The 16,528-nt window shown below is 45.5% G+C and overlaps 1 protein-coding gene across 3 annotated transcripts in view; it reads left to right on the top strand.

Moving 5' to 3' along the window:
- Positions 1–427: 427 nt before the first annotated feature.
- The window catches only part of LOC147887688 (uncharacterized), a 33,733-nt gene continuing 17,632 nt past the window's right edge, over positions 428–16,528 (top strand). For all 3 annotated transcript variants that reach the window (XM_087393892.1, XM_087393891.1, XM_087393890.1), the window contains exon 1: positions 428–725. In XM_087393892.1, the coding sequence (XP_087250018.1) occupies positions 461–725 (265 nt within the window). In that variant the 5' untranslated portion in view covers positions 428–460. The remainder of the gene's footprint in view (positions 726–16,528) is intronic.

Genomic DNA, 16,528 nt, shown 5'->3' with positions numbered 1-16,528 from the left:
AGTGATGCCTTATTCATGTATTTGTTGGACTTCAACTCCCAAAACACACAAACAATATGGACATCTCCAAGTCAATAATAGATAGCCACCCCTGACATTTGCAGGGAGGATCAGGTCCTGCCTAACGGACCCTGTGTCGTGTATCATGTCAACATTTTTACTCATTCACTTGTTTTCTTAAAAAAATTGGAGAAATGCTAAGATTCAGGTGCAATTTTGAGTTAGTAGTTAAGTGCTCCACGACAAAAATGTTGCCTGACCCACACCTAGTTTAGCAAGTGAACAAGGTGGCCAAACATTCCTAGTTCAATACATAACTTCGTACTTCCACTCTCTCTCTCTCACCGAGTGCCACCTTCTGTCCCCCTCTCTCTCTCTCTCTCTCTCTCTTCTCTTTCTCTCTCTCTCTCTCACTCACTCATTCTAGATAACTTACCTCTTAGGAAGATCGTCCGAGGCTATGGCTAAACAATGCCTCTTGCTGTTGCCCATGACCTGTTTTGCTCTTCCCTTCTCGTCGTGGTCGCCGGCACCAAGAGTGCGCGACTTGTACCCTGATAGACTACTAGTATTAGCTCCTTGCCGAGCTCCAGCTGCCCATCTTGCAAGGCTCGCGGGGAAGCGTTCATTAAGACTGCTCGCGACTTCTGAAGAGAAAAGTAGCGCTGAAGCTCACGTAGAAAGCGAAAATTCAGTCTCAGCAACGCCGGATAAAAAGGTTCAAGGTATGATCCTGTTTCCTCCCGGCAGTTGCCAAGCAGATGACACGAGGAATGAAGGAATAGAGTGTGATAGCCTTTGTTGTGTATGACAGCCCAGACGTAATTAGGATCATGGTTTAGGAGGCACTCGGATCGTACTAGGAACATGGTATCTATGAGGGCACATTTCGGTGAAATTTTAATACTGAAGAAGTTCCAACTTTTCCCTATTACTACATGCTGCTTTCAACGAAATCATGCTGACTGTTCTCCACCTCTGGCTGCGTCTTTGCATACATGGGTCGTATACCCGTTTGCATTATACCCGTTTGCATTTGACTGTTGGACAGATTATTGTTGTTTCATCCGAGTATCAACCATATATTACTTCTTACTGGTAAAGGGAGTATCAAGCATATTCTAGTAACGTGGAAGCCAATCGAACCTTGTTTTATTACTGGGACTTGCATAGCGACTGAGGTGTCACATATAAAGAGACATGTGAACACGTACATGTTTATGCATGGAAAGATGTGTCAGAATATGTAAGAAAATTTAGTGCCCCACATCAAGAGACGTAACTCTAGCCATCACATCCCATTAGATAGAAGAAGGGTCACAGTCTTGCATAAAGAAATGATGTATTGCAGCCTCACCGTTTAAAGCCAACCTCATGGTGACCACAATCTGAATTAATTGCTGGAAAAACTCTGTTTTTCTCCAAATCCCTCCAGCGAGCCAGAAATTCAGTAAAGAGTCAGCTGGAGGTCTTTTTCTAGCGAACACGGTACACCCTATATACACCCTATATCTTTGTAGGAATAAAGATGATGCAATTATCTTAAACGGTGGAACGTATGTATTGGATCTGGAATAAGATTTTCACCTAGAATTTCATGTAGGAACTTGACAGGTGGGATGTATCTTTTCCCAAGATGGGGTGTACTTCCAATCTCCAACTTAAATTGAATTTTGTCTCTGTAAATACAGACTACAAAGTTCTGTACCTACAAGCATATGACAGTGCCAAAATTCCTTTTTGATACATAACATATCTCCTTTTCGCTTAGAACTGGGAGTGACTAAAAGGAAATATTCTTATGTCCTCATGAAGGAGTCTTACCTTCACATGCAGCTGTAGCTTGGATGTAGATAAGTTTTTGATGACTTGTCCTTTAGTGTTAGCCTTCATCATGTTGTCATGTCTAAATTTGCCATTCACCGACATTGGTTGAGTTTTGACATAAATTTGTGTGTGTGTGAGTGCGTGTGAGAGCATGCATGTGGAGAGAATGTGTTTGCAGCTTTGAAGATCTGAAATTTGCTTTAATTCATGCCCCAGTATTGATATGTCTGATTTTTTCATGATCATTCATTGTTGGAGGTAGATGCCGCTAGCAAATGCATCGATGTTGAATACCTCGAGCACATTGTAGGCAGGAATGGGAGCTGAGTGGACCCCTCAAAGGTAAAATTCGTGAGGGAAGGGTGGTGGCAACGGGGTGGAGGCTGTTTCACGGCAGGAGCATGGTGTGCACTTTTGAAAACGGGCAGCTTGATGACAAAAGAGCTCACTTACCATGTGTATGACCAAGAAATGTTGGCAATCCTACATGCCTTATAATAGTGGCATCTGTAAGAAAACAATACAACGTCTGTGCTCAACAGATAACAGGATCTCGTATGCAAGAGAGAAAAGCAGATAGTATGGAGTATAAAAAATTTGATTACTGTAGAACTGATACAATAGATGGCGCTGCCTCCCAACCGTGCGCTCTTGTGTAAGGAGCTTCGATGGCGTGCTGTAAGAAATCCTAGATTTACTATATTTAGAAATGTGCTAAGGAACAGAAAGGAGACTGAAATAGCAGAGAACAAGGAATATTTGTATTGCTTGAGTGTCTGTAGTATTTGTAGTGTGTGTCATCCATACAGTTGGGCCTCTCTTATATAGAGAGTGAAGAGTCACACATGAAAAGGTGTGTACTCCAAAGTGTATGTGCATGAAGAGGCGTGTACCCCTTGTGAAGGGTGTGACCTTTGATGAGAGGGTACATTACAATAGGAGTGTCTCTTCAATAGAATGTCTCTTGTGAAGGGTTGTGCATCATAGGAAGTGTCCCGTCGAAAGGACATACCCTTCCACAAGTGTCCATTCATCAAACCATCCATAAGTCTAGATATAGAGAAAGGAATACGTCACAGATCGTGACATCTCCTCCCACTCAAAATAAGACCCTGGTGGAGATAATGAATTGATGTAGAAAATATCACGGTAAATTCTGAAAATACTGCTGTAAAATGTCAGAGTATTGCTGTAAGTCTTCATCAGATTGCCAAGTAGCGTCGGAGTCGTCCAGATCTCGCCAAAGAACAAGGAATTCCGTGATAAGTCGATGTCGAGGGTCCAAAATACGCTAAGGAATAAGGAGAACGTAATCGTCTTCGATTTCAGGGACATAATCACCTGCAGGAGGAACTGCTTCATCGCCTGGAATGTACGTCTTTAGCCAAGAAATATGAAATGTCGGATGGATTTTACCCCACGATGGTGGTAATTCCAATTTGTAACTTAAAGGTGAATTTTTCTTGATGATCCGGAAAGGTCCATAGTATCTTGGTCGCAACTTAGGAAACACAGACTTAACCATCTTATAGCGATGTGGGGCTACAAATAATAGCACCGTGTCACCAGTGTCAAATTCCAGGTGACGTCTATGTTTATTGGCAGACGGTTGATACCGCTCTTGCGCTTTTCGCATATGATCCCTGACTTGGAGTAGAATGTCTTGCATTTCTTGAACCAGTTGATCAGCTAGGGCCACTCGATGTTGAAGTACAAAATTCGTAGGTACAATTGGAGTGTGTCCATAAGCTGCTTGGAATGGAGTCATGCTGATGGCACTATGGAAAGAGTTATTATAAGCAAACTTAAGGAGTGGTAGATACTCTTCCCAAGCTGCTAGGCGTGACTGAATATAATGTTGAAGCATTTCTTCTAGAACTTGGTTGACTCTTTCAGTCTGGCCATCTAATTTTGGGTGGTAGGCTGAACTGAACAGTATCCAAAAGTGACTAGTAAACTCAAGATCTCTGTCGGATATGATATTCTTGGGTAATCCATGGTGTCGGAAGATGTGTTGTATGAAGAGTTTGGCGATGTCCGGAGCCTGTGCACTGCTTTTGCAAGCAACAAAGTGTGCCATTTTGGACAATCGATCAACAATTACCATAATCTGAGTATAACCTCGGGAGGATTGTGGTAGTGTTGTAATGAAATCCATAGAAATACTTTCCCACCGTTCAGTTGGAACTGGAAGAGGCTGAAGAAGTCCTGCTGGAAGTCGTCGGCTTGCTTTCATTTGTTGACAAGATAAGCAAGATGTAACCATTTTGATGACGTCGCTTTTCATCTGAGGCTAGTAGTATGTTGCACTGAGTAACCTATAAGTCTTGTTGATGCCTGGATGGGCAGCATAAGGAACTACATGATGCTCTTTTAACAAAAGACGTCGAACATCCTTGTCATGTGGTACACAGACACGATCTTGATAATACAGAAGGTCGTCCGTATAAGAATAGGATGAGAAAATCTTCTGTTCAGAAGTCGAATGTTGATCTTTTGAAAGAACTTGTACTGCTGTGCGGAATTCTTTATCATTGAAATACTTCCCTTTGAATGAATTTGGAACATCCACAGATAATGTAAAGATTACCATAGCTGTCAAAAGCAATAACTCTGCCTTCTTGCATCAAGACTGCTCCTGTAGCGATGTCGGAAGCGTCGGTCATGACCTCAAATGGAAGGTTTGGGTCAGCAATAGCCATAACTGGTGTGGTAGTGAGTGCTTGCTTGAGTTGTTGGAAACTATACTCTGTTTCGAGAAGCCATTGAAAAACTGCTGTGCTTTTCAATAATTCAGACATAGGAGCTGCGATTTCGGAAAACTGATTGACCTTTGTATGGTAGAAGTTTGCCAATCCGATAAAAGAGCGGACATCATGAACATTCTTAGGAGTAGGCCAGTTTCGGATTACCTCGACCTTCTTGAGATCCACAGAAATGCCTTGAGCTGAAATAACATGTCCCAAATATTCGAGTTGGGTCTTGAAGACCTCACTCTTCTCAATGTTGATGTAGAGAGAATTTGCACGGAGAACTTCAAAAACTTGGTGAAGATGTTGTTTGTGCTCATGTAGGGATCTGCTGAAAACGAGGATGTCATCGAGGTAAACGATGACGAACTTATCGAGGTAAGGCATGAAGATGTCGTTCATTAGTGTCATGAATGTGGCCGGGGCATTGTTTAACCCAAAAGACATGACCAAACATTCATAGTGTCCATACTTTGTTTGAAAAGCTGTCTTGTACTCATCGCCTTCTCGTATGCGAATTTGATGATAACCTGAACGAAGATCAATCTTTGAGAATTGTGTTGCGTGTAGAAGTTGATCGAAGAGGTCATCGATGCGAGGCAATGGATACTTGTATTTGATAGTGAGCTTGTTGAGGGCTCGGTAGTCGATGCAGAGGCGCATTGACTTATTCTTTTTTTCCACGAGTAGTGCAGGAGATCCGAAAGGGCTGCGACTGGGCCGAATGTGACCTTTGTCGAGTAATTCGGTCACCTGTCTTTGGATTTCTTCATTTTGAGTGTAAGAAACTCGATAAGGAGGTTTCGACGGTGGATTACTGCCGGGAATAAGTTTGATTGGGTGATCCACTGGTCGTCGAGGTGGTAACTGCTTTGGCAATTCTTGTGGAAAAATATCTAGGTAGGGCTGGAAAAAAGGTTGGTTGAGGTATTTAGGAGGATCCCTTGTTGGTGTCTCCTCTACTGTCGTAACCAACAGAAGTGAAGTCTTTACTTGACGTTTACGAACCCACTTCTTTACTTGTAGGGCATAGGCAACTAGGGTTGAAGGAGAGTCCCTAGAACCAGTTAGCTCAATAAGTTTTCCCTGGTGGATAAATTGGATAGTATGGCTGCGAAAACTGATTGATGGATCATAGTCGTAGAGCCACTGTTGTCCAAGTATGACATCGTACCGAGAAATAGGCATGATATCGGAATTCAACTTGTCTGTATAATGTTGTATGCGAAAAGACAAGTTTTTGATCCTGGTGTTGCACAAGAAGGTAGTTCCATTTGCGAGTTTAATCTGATAGTCCATGAGACTAGGACTGGTGGTCAACCGAAGTTTGTCGACCATAGAACTAGCTAGGAAGTTATGAGAGCAGCCACTGTCGATGAGGATAGTGACAATTGTTCCACGAATCGATCCTTGAACAGAAAGTACTTGAGTAGCCAGGGAAGGTTCGGGGTTGTTAGCAAGGCTCAAGTGGATGGTATTTGCCATTCGAATAGCTTTGCCTTTCTTGTCTTGTGCTGGGGTAGCATCTTCTGTTTGGGAAGTGCTAGGTTTCATATTGCAATTTTGCTTTGGTCGCTTGGGACAATCGAACCATCTATGGTCGCCTGTACAGATGGTACAAAGTCCTTTTGTGCTGGAGTTGTTCTTCTTGTTAGTGGTCGCACCTTTATGTTGGGGATGACGGTGATGACTTTGTGAAGAAGAGGAGGCGTGATCCTTGGAGGAGTGCTTCTGTTGGAATCCAGCATACGATTTCTGAGACTTCTGGGGATCTTGAGACTGTCGCTGACCTTGATTACCCAAGTTTTTTCTAAACCTGGGGTTATCTTGAGGGTGAGCACCTTTGGCCATAGTAGAGTTCTGTGTTCGATTAGCACTCTGCTTCCCTGTGTTTTGGAAATCTGTTATGCGCTCTGCGTAAGCAATAGCGCCAGCTGTAGTGGTGATGTTTGCTTTAAGGACATCAATGCGTAACGAGGGATTTAGGCCTGAGATGAAAGCATAAAGGCGATCATCATCAGTTAACCCATCAATCTCCAGCACCAATGTGGTGAACTGAGGGATGTAGGAAGACAGGGAGCCTGTTTGCTCCAACTGTCGGAGTTTTGAACGTGCTTGGAAGTTCGCATTAGCAGGTATGAACTGCTTACGGAGCACGTGTTCAAAACGTTCCCATGTTAACACACTTTTGCCGTCCTTTAAGCGTCGTTGCCACCATAGGAAAGCTGTATCCTTGAGGAGGGAGGCTGCCAAGGCGATCTTTTTGCCTTAAGTGAGGTCAACCGTATCAAAGTACATTCGCAATTTTGTGAGCCATTGGTCAACTGTTCGGCGATTGCGTTGGCCAGCGGAGGCTTCCGGAAGTTGAATGTCAAGTCTTTCAGTTTTGGAAGCCTGGAGTAAACAGTAGGGGGCACGGAGTTCAGTGTTTTCTACCTCTGGTGGGAATGAGTCCACATAGTCGTCTGGTTGCGTCACGTCATCATCTGTATGTGTGGTACTGCGAGAATCTTGGAGTTGTTGGACTTTCTGGACCAAGTTGGAGATGCTGTCCTGAAGCTGGGAAATTTGAAGTTGAAGTAGTGCTTCGCCTTTAAGTTGACTTCAGGGGTCTTTTTTGGACTTGAGTCGCTTCCGGAGAGGTTGCACGCGAGCGTTGCGACATATCTGAGATCCCCGTGAGAAAAGCACGAACCTGCGCTCTAGTTTGTACCATTCCTGGAAGAAGATTCGGGCTGCTCCCTGAGTTTGCTCATGTTGGAGGGGGCAGGAGAAGCAGGAGGGAACCAGCCGTGGAAATTTGGTAAAGGAGGTCCTGTCTGAGGTAACACTGGTGATGCCGAAATGGGTGTTACTGCTCGTGAAAGTACAGGAGTAGGTTCAGAGTCCACGGATCTGAGAAGGGATAAGGATCTGCTATCAGAAGTGGAGGATATCCAGGAGGAGGAGTGCCTTCAGAGTGTAAATATTGTCTTGGGGAAGGTACAACCTGTATAGGAGGATATCTAGGAGCTGAAGGAGGTGGAGAGTACCCTGGAGAAGCTGAAGCTGAGGGGTAAAAGTCTCTCCAAAGATGGACAGCAAACTCGTGAGGAATATCGGGTTTTGGGTATCTTCGTGTCTCGTGGAACACAACCTGGATTGTGCTGAGGAAGTAATGTAACTGAGGTGCCTCACGCAGAAGTATAGGATGTGGTCCAAATCACTAGGAGGGCACGTGACACAGAAGACCCACGATGCCAAAGCTCCGAAATGGGCTGGTTGTGCAATCTGAACACGATATTGTGTGATAGATGATGCCTGAGGTGTCCTTGAAGGGACGGGTGAATTACCAGGGGTTTCCATGCTTTAAGGAAGCGGCTTTCATTTGCTGTAATTTGATAATAAGCGTCAAATGACAATATGAAAGAGAATGCTTAGAAATAAAATGGAAAGAATCCACCTGGCATAGATTTAATCTGCCAATTAGTTGCATAGAAAAAGGCCTGCAGATCTCTGTTCGGAGGTCCACGTTGCTGTCCTTGCAAATCCACATGGATGTGTGAACCAGAAATAGGTGCCGGGTAGACTTTTGAAAGACAGGGGCGTTGGCAGAGGCTGGGTGCAGAAAAGGCAGATTTCCTGCGTTGATTTCAGAGAAAAAGTGCCCGTGGGGTGCAAGGAACAGATCTCGGCCTGGCTGGTCAGGATTGGGAGGCAGCAACAGGATGCTTTTCACAGGCTGTCTGCATCGCGATAGAGGGGCTGAACCACTGCTGAGCAGGCAGGTATGGTGGCGAAAAAGGGGGGGGCAGGCTGCGTATGCTGCGGCTACCAATGCTGGATCGCGATAGAGGCTTCCCAGGCTGCAGGCTGTATCACGATAGAGGGCTGGCGAAACAGGCTGCAGGCTTCCAAGGGCTGATTCGTGGCAGCATGGGCATGGAAACTGGTGCTGATCTAGCGCTGGCAGGCTGGCAGGGACCCAGGGCAGCAAACTGGCGAGGGGGGGGCTGCATATGGCGTGGAGACATGGCGGATCCTGCGTGACCAGAATCCATACGGTCAAGGGAGGTGAGCCTGCTGACAGAAATCCGTACGGGCGTCAAATGGATCGTCCTTTTTTTTTTTTGTTTGTGGCTGCCTAAGTTGGGTGGTTGCCCAAAATTAATGTGTGGGTTTAATTAACCCTTGGGTTGTCTAGGGTAAGACCTAAGGTATGGGGCTGGGTTTTTCTTTTTAGCCTCTCTAGGTACCCTTTTATATAAGGTGCTTGGTGCCAAAAGGTGTGCCTATTCTAAGGGGTGTGACCCTTGGAATAGGTGTACCTTTTCATGAAGGGGTGTGACCTTGCTTTCAAAAGGGGTGTCCCCACATGAAGAGGTGTGTCCTTTTTTCCACGATGGGGTGTGTCCCTTGGGTGAGGAGTCAAAACTCTTCATCAAAAGGTGTGTCCGATGGTGGAAAAGGTGCGTCCCTTGGTTTTGGGACAGCCCAAGCACATGAAAAGACACGATTTTTGTCGTGTCCATTCACATCAACTCGTGATGTGTGGGAGATGGAGAGGCCATTGCTGACTTTAGGCAGGGTTGGCGCTAAAAATTTTTACGCTCATTCTCTCCATCTCTTCCATGCACAATGTGCACGGATATCCTTCTAGCGGAAAGAGATGTATCAGATAGGCGCTAGAAGGTGGGGGGCATTTCCTACAGGCAGGAGCGAAAATTGCTCTGATACCACCGTAAGAAATCCTAGATTTACTATATTTAGAAATGTGCTAAGGAACAGAAAGGAGACTGAAATAGCAGAGAACAAGGAATATTTGTATTGCTTGAGTGTCTGTAGTATCTGTAGTGTGTGTCATCCATACAGTTGGGCCTCTCTTATATAGAGAGTGAAGAGTCACACATGAAAAGGTGTGTACTCCAAAGTGTATGTGCATGAAGAGGCGTGTACTCTTGTGAAGGGCTGTGCGTCATAGGAAGTGTCCCGTCGAAAGGGCATACCCTTCCACAAGTGTCCATTCATCAAACCATCCATAAGTCTAGATATAGAGAAAGGAATACGTCACAGATCGTGACACGTGCTGGAAACAGTAGAGGACGGAGATTGGATGCTAAGGAATCAGGGTTGCTGTAGCCAGTTGAAATGGGCTTCACGGGCTTGCTCTTATATAGCCACTAGTCGTAGTCGGTTAGACCCAATTGGGTGACCGACCCAGTCCGCCCAAAACGGTCAATTGGGGGTCGGTCCCGAAATAGGCCACCGACCACACGATAGAACCGTGGCGTAAAATAGAGCAACTAACCTACGGTTGCCATTCGGCCTAGAGCCATCTGGGATCATCTGGGGCTCCAAACAGGCCCCGCAACCCGAGAGTGGGCTGCCATGAGAAATGCTCCATCTACCCTCAGTGCGGTTAGTCATGGGATGCCTTCCCGCACTTGCATGTAGCCTAGTTGGCAGTGTGTCAACTCCGTCCAGCCATGAGGCCACACATGGCCCCCATCTGGTGTCCAAACCAGGACCTACCGGATAACCGAGCTACTCAAATGCCTTCTTCTCATATGGGGGGCTTACAAGTAGAGCTAGCTGGTTCCCGCGTAGTTACACGAGAGTGGAGCATTGATATCTAACAGCATCATTATGTGTATGGGAGCTTAAGATAGACCAATTAACACTCAATTACGTTCTTAATCAGCCAACTTATGAAGATTGTTGGCGTTAGTGCAGTGTTATGACTTTGACATTGAATATGGGAAGGCCAAAGGCGATATAGGTTGAGATACCTTGTCCGAAATGTGGTTTTGCATACTGTTGAGTGTCTCTACTATTTTTTTTGGACTGGGTACATGGAATTCAAGAGGAGTACATGTAAAATTTGAGGCAGCAGCCATATTTTCAGACTTGCAGGATTTGGCATTTCGAGATCGTCCCAAATTCAAGTTCTATTACGGCATTTTATGGTTCTAGGACAAATTTTATTTAGTTCCAGGCACTTGCAAATAAGGAATGGTGGTGTTGAGAGAGATGCATGCATCTCTGATCACAGGATGTATGGGCATCTATGACCGAGCTAAGTCGAGTTTTTTGGGAAAGGTCTTTGGAGAGATGTGGTGGAGTATGTCTCAGGATGCTTGCTATGTCAGTAGAACAAAGATCTTTGGAGAGATGTGGTGAAGTATGTCTAAGGGTGTTTGCCCTGTCAGTAGAATAAAGTGGACAACAAGCTACCAGCTTGTTTGTTGCAGCCATCACCCTATCTAGAAAGCAAGGGGGCATGTATCGCCATGGTTTTATATCCCTGAGTTGCTTTCGACAAACAAGGAATGGGACAGGATTTATGTGGTAGTCGGAAGGCTTACCAAAGAAGCCCACTTTATCCCTACCAAAGAAGGTTGTCAAGATTGTTTATGAATGATTTTCGGCAAGTATCATTTACAACATTGGGCACCACCGGTATGGCATAGCATCCTAAAACCGATTGTTACTCCGAGAAGGTCAATAATAGGTGCCGAAGTATCTGATCATTTTTGCGATCACACTTAGAGAATCCAGAATAGGCTGAGACTCCTCACGAGGCCGATCCACTATCCCCAAAAGGAGAAGATGTGGTTCAGGATGATGTGCTCTTGAATGAAACCTGTCTATGTGTTGTGGATAATATCAGTGAGGTGGGGCCTCAACGGCAAACTCAAGACCTTGGCTAAGATCTTGTAGGCGGTATCCAGTAAGGTGATTGGTCATTGAGGAATATCTGGCTTGTCTCCCCCTTTAAAATCAAGTGGATCTAGCCTTTACTCAAGGTTTGAGGAAGCTAGCTTGAGTCGAAGTCTCCTGAAAAGCCAGCCAAAGTGGGGTGGAGATATGCTCCCAAAAGCTATGAAAGAAGGCGAGGGTTAAGCCATCCTCTCTAGGGAGCTGCTGAGGTGGAAGGGCCTCCCAAAGCTCCTCATCAGTGAACGGTGCCTCTACCTGTACACAGTCAGCCACTCAGGGTCGCACCTACTCAGGTAGCGGACGTCATCTTGGGAGCACGATGGTAGCATTAGTTCAAAGTCCGACCAGAATATCAGCACCAAGGCTTGGATGTCAAAATCCCAGGCCATGGGTCCAAGTTCATCTATTTTATTAAGGGAGTTCCACCTCAACCTTTGATATCAGTCATTCAAGGGGTTTGATATTAGCGCCAACAAACCAGAGTATTCCAACAGGTTACAATATTACAATAGGCAACGGGGTTACACCAAGACTAGGATGCCTCTCTCAAGCCCAGTCTTCCTTCGTCCCTATAACCTATGTGCACCGAGGAAAACCACATGGAGCATCATCTTGGAATATTAACCCCCAGCACCTATCCGTACCAGAAGCTAGCATCAGATCCAAGAATTCAATACCTGCAGATCAGGACTCATGCGCATAGCAACCATTTTTGGATTCATGAACCAAGTATCTAGATCAGGATTTATCAGCCAGAGTATACCATAGCCAGTCCTCCATGAACATGATGGGAGGCCACTTGCATACCCTAGTTCGAGTTTCAGCTGAAGGGGATGTCACGGGCTTCCTCAAGCCATGGCCATGCTGGACTGCCGCATAGGCAGCCAGCTCAGCAGCAGCCCACGCAAGCAGCCACATGGCTTGCCACACAGGAAGCCACTTCAGCAGCTGCCACGTGGGATTGCCACGCAGTCAGCCAGCAAGGACAGGGCTCAAGAACCGTCCCAGCAGAGGCGTCAGCTCAACAGCTTCACGTCAGCAGCCAGTCGGCTACCACATGGACTGGTCGGTGCCGCATCAGCAACCAGTCGGCCACACCAGCCCCAGTTGGTAGTGCAGCAGCAGGGTCGGCCCTGGTGGTTGGTATTTTGGGAGCCCAAGGGGGGCCTATAAAAGCAGCCCCCTTGGCCCTCATTCTCCATCCACTCGTGAAGCCTTCAAGCCTTCAGAGCAGCAGAGCCAGGCCTCCCCGCAGCAGACCAGTAGGGTAGCCTCAGCCTCTTCAGGGATCTAACTGAGGATTCACCTCCTCTAAGTAGTCTAGTTTCTTTCCAGTTTTGCAGTTGAGGGTTTAGCCCGTCCATATAGTTGTATTAAGCCCTTTGGGTATTCATACATTTCAGTTATATTCTCTCCCTCTGATTCTCTCACTCACATCCACAGCATCACTTTGTGTATTGAGTGCGTATCTTGTAGTTTGCAGTTAGTGAGCAGGAGAGAGTGAGGATAGTCTGTCTCCCTCTACACTACGAGCACCCATCCCATTCGGGGTACTATCATTATAGCTTCTCAAAAGTAGGCCGTTGCCACACGCCGCCCACGAGTACACTCTCCAAAGTGCAGCTGCGGATGCCCTAGTGAGCCCTTCCCTCAGACCATAGTGGCTTGTATGACTTACTTTTTTTATTGTACCTTGTCTCATAGGCCCGTGAGGCCTCCTGAAGACATTAATCTCTCTCTCTCTCTCTCTCTCTCTCCTCTCCCCCAAGCCCCTCTGCCTACTTGCTTATTTACTATATCTTCCCTTTTGCTACTCTCTCTCTCTATCTCTCTTTCTCTCTCTTCTGTGAAGAAACAACCTACTCGAGAATGCAAATGTGTGCAATGCATGCAGAATTTGAATGCTGATTGGCCCTCCAATCAGGAAGAGCGCCCTCGTGAGAGTACTTGTTTCTATTTTCGACCTACATGCAAAGTGTGTGAGAGATGGCGGATGAATGCAAGGTGAATGAAGAATGCACATAAGCCAAGGCATCCATGGCATAAATGTCCTACTCTATTAGCCAAAATTGCCAAAACAAATTCTGTAAAAGGAAAAGGCAAAGCATCCAAGCAGGAGGGTGAGGCTTCTACCTCCTCATCCCAAGACTCTACGGTGAACATACAACCAAGAGTAAATGCTATCCATTCAGCCAATACTCGTGTATGGATGTGTGAACTGAATAGAGAGTAGACATATTCATTGTGGAGTATAGACAGAGAAAAATCCGTGTAGAGCGTCTAATAGGATGAATAGGGCTGAAATAGAAGAGTTGGAAAAAGAGATTGAAGGTCTATAGTTTCTTTAGACTAAGTAGTTCTCCATCGCAAAATCATCTATAGCAAAAATCTATCTAGTTGAATAACACATTTGGGTGAGAGAATCATTTTAATACTGACCGGTTTGTTGAGAATATGTTTCAGCTTATTGAGCAGGTTACTATAAAGAGATTTCAGCAGTTTGGTATTCAGAAGAGAATTTTGAGTATGAAGAGATATTGAAGAAGCACTGCAGTGGTACTTCTGCATTTTGAATATTCAGCATCAAGAGGAATCAGAACTTGAAGATGGGATTTAAGTTTTGATTCATAGAGATAGTGTACTACCAAGAGAAGATTATTTGCAAATTATGAAGAGGAGATGCAATGCAAAAGTAAAAGAGAAAACCGTACGCAAGAGAAAGAGACAAGAGAGGATCCAAAAGAGGACCTCTGCCCATTCAAGCAGGATAGAGTGTCATGACAAGAGAAATCACTAATCCGTGATTAGTAGACATTAAAACATTATTATATATTATACGCCAATGGTGTCACATGTATATGTATTTATGATGGACACCGACCGATTTGTTATGGCGGTGGATCATCTCAGTAGATAGGACTAGTCGAGCAGGAGCCACTTCTTCAGACGGCATTGAATTTGGACATGTGATACTTATTCTATTAATAAGAATGTGCACACACGTGTCTAGGTCCTACTGGCAATAGGAAGGGAAGGGTGCATTAAGGTGCATTGAATGGTAGATGCATGGGTCATAGGCTAAGGGTAGGTGTAAATGGGAAGATGGAACTTGAGTGATCTCAAGGGACATTAATGAAAGGGTATCACCCTTTCATTGTGAATCTAGCAAAGTTTCCCCCATGAATTGAGTCAACCTGGAAGTTGAGATTCTAGTTGGACATCACAAAGTCAGCAACCATGCGGGAGAATACCAACAAGTTGCAGGCATTTTAGCAGGAGGTACTCCAAGTAGGCAAGGAGATTTCTTCGAAGCACATGGCCATCATGTTGCTGTCCCATCTATCATCCCAATATTTTACTCCTCTCTCAACACCAGTGGGAGGTGGAGCACTTTGACATGGGGGGAGCTGGTGCCTATGGTGTTTGATCAGGAGGAGTGGTTCAACAACCCTCCATAGGGGAAGCCTTGACAGCCCCAATAGGGTGGAGCAACAACAAAAATAAAGGTAAACAAAAGTGCAAGCAGCTCCACCCTATTGGGGCTGTCAAGGCTTCCGATCCTCCACCCTATGGGGGGTTGTCAAATCACTCCTCCTAATCAAACACCATAGGCACCAGCTCCCCCCACGTCGAAGTGCTCCACCTCCCATTGGTGTTGAGAGAGGGATAAAATATCGGGATGATAGATGGGATAGCAACAACAAAAATATGTGAGAGAGAGAAGAGTGAGAGAGCAAGAGAGCTGAATGTAACGTTGCAATAGATGAAGTGACTAATGCAAGAAGAGGGAAAGGTCTTGTCTAAGTGACAAAACCTTATCCTTCACTAATCGTAGTTAGTGAACTAACTGTGGTTAGGAGGAAAAACCTCTAAAGAGGGAAAAGTGCTCCTAACCTACTTATTACATTACATTGGTCACTGTTAGAATATAATAATAATTCTAACACCCCTTTGCAGTGCCAATGTCATGTACAAGGAAATGATCAATCACCAAAAGGAGATAAGTTCAGGGCACTGCGAAATGCCTCAAACTTTTCACGTGGAAGTTCTTTGGTGAAGATGTTTGCAACATTGTCATGTGTTGACACATAGATCATACTGATAGTGAACCTCAATGTGCTTCGTGCGAGCATGAAACACAGGATTCTTTGCCACTGCTATAGCAGAAGGACCCTCCAATGAAAGATGAAGATCAGCAAACAAACGACGCAGCTAAACACATTCAACTGTCGCTGTGAAAGCTGCCCTGTACTCAGCTTCACATGAGGAGGTAGCCACTGTAGATTGTTTTTTGCTCAACCAAGAAATGCAAGCATGTCCTAGAAAGAAACAATTCCCACTGGTGGACTGCCTAGTATCATAGTCTCCAGCCCAATCTGAGTCACTACAAGCATGCATCTGCAAGTCACCCCCCTTACCTTGCAAGTAACGGAAGATGCATTTTACAGCCTGCCAATGCATAATCTTTGGGCTGTGCATATACCTGCTCACCTGAGAAATTGAAAACTGAATATCAGGTCTTGTATTGTAGAGATAAATGAGGCATCCAACAGCCTGGCTATAGAGTGTGACATCAATTGATTCACCCGCATCATGCATTGTAAGCTTCAGCCCCTGACACGTCCCAGCACTCCTGAAACCTCTGATCTGCAAACAAACACACTCAACGTGAAACTGAGCAGGCTGCTCACCACCCAACCATGACATCTACGGGATGTGATCCCGAATTAGGAGATGTCCCCTCCGAGCCACGAGCTGAGCTACTGGCACGAACTCCCAATCAGATCCAAACCAGCCTGGTGTCCCATACCACCAGGTGGTGCTGTGAAGCCTGGGATCTGCCACTGGGCCTTGGGCTACGCTAAGATGCAGGCGCGCGTCCGCGACTCATTCTAGGATCAGACCTAGCACATGGGAACGAAACTTGCTCCCATCGGCTCTCTGAGAACTGAACCCCCTGGACCCCTTATATAGACTCGGGCCCCAAGCGCCAAAAATAGCGAAGACCTATAAATAGTTCGTACCCTTGCCACTCAACCCAAGAATCAAGCCTGCCTAGCTCTAAGCCTCCCCAGGTTACCTGAGCTAGTCTTGTGTACCCAGTACACGTCAGATACTAATCCGTGCACATGACATACTCCCCCTCCTCTAAGAACTCACTCTTGAGTTTGCTAAAAACCCGGAAATGTTCTCTGGAGGTTTTGTAATGTCTCCCATGTTGCATCCTCCTCAACACGATCCTTTCACTTGAT

This window comes from Dipteris shenzhenensis, chromosome 22, assembly GCF_047967505.1.
Source record: "Dipteris shenzhenensis isolate YYH24624 ecotype China chromosome 22, Dip_SZ_1.0, whole genome shotgun sequence".
NCBI classification, from domain to species: Eukaryota; Viridiplantae; Streptophyta; class Polypodiopsida; order Gleicheniales; family Dipteridaceae; genus Dipteris; species Dipteris shenzhenensis.
Note: the sequence above shows the minus strand (reverse complement) of the source record. Positions and strands in the feature narration are given on the sequence as shown.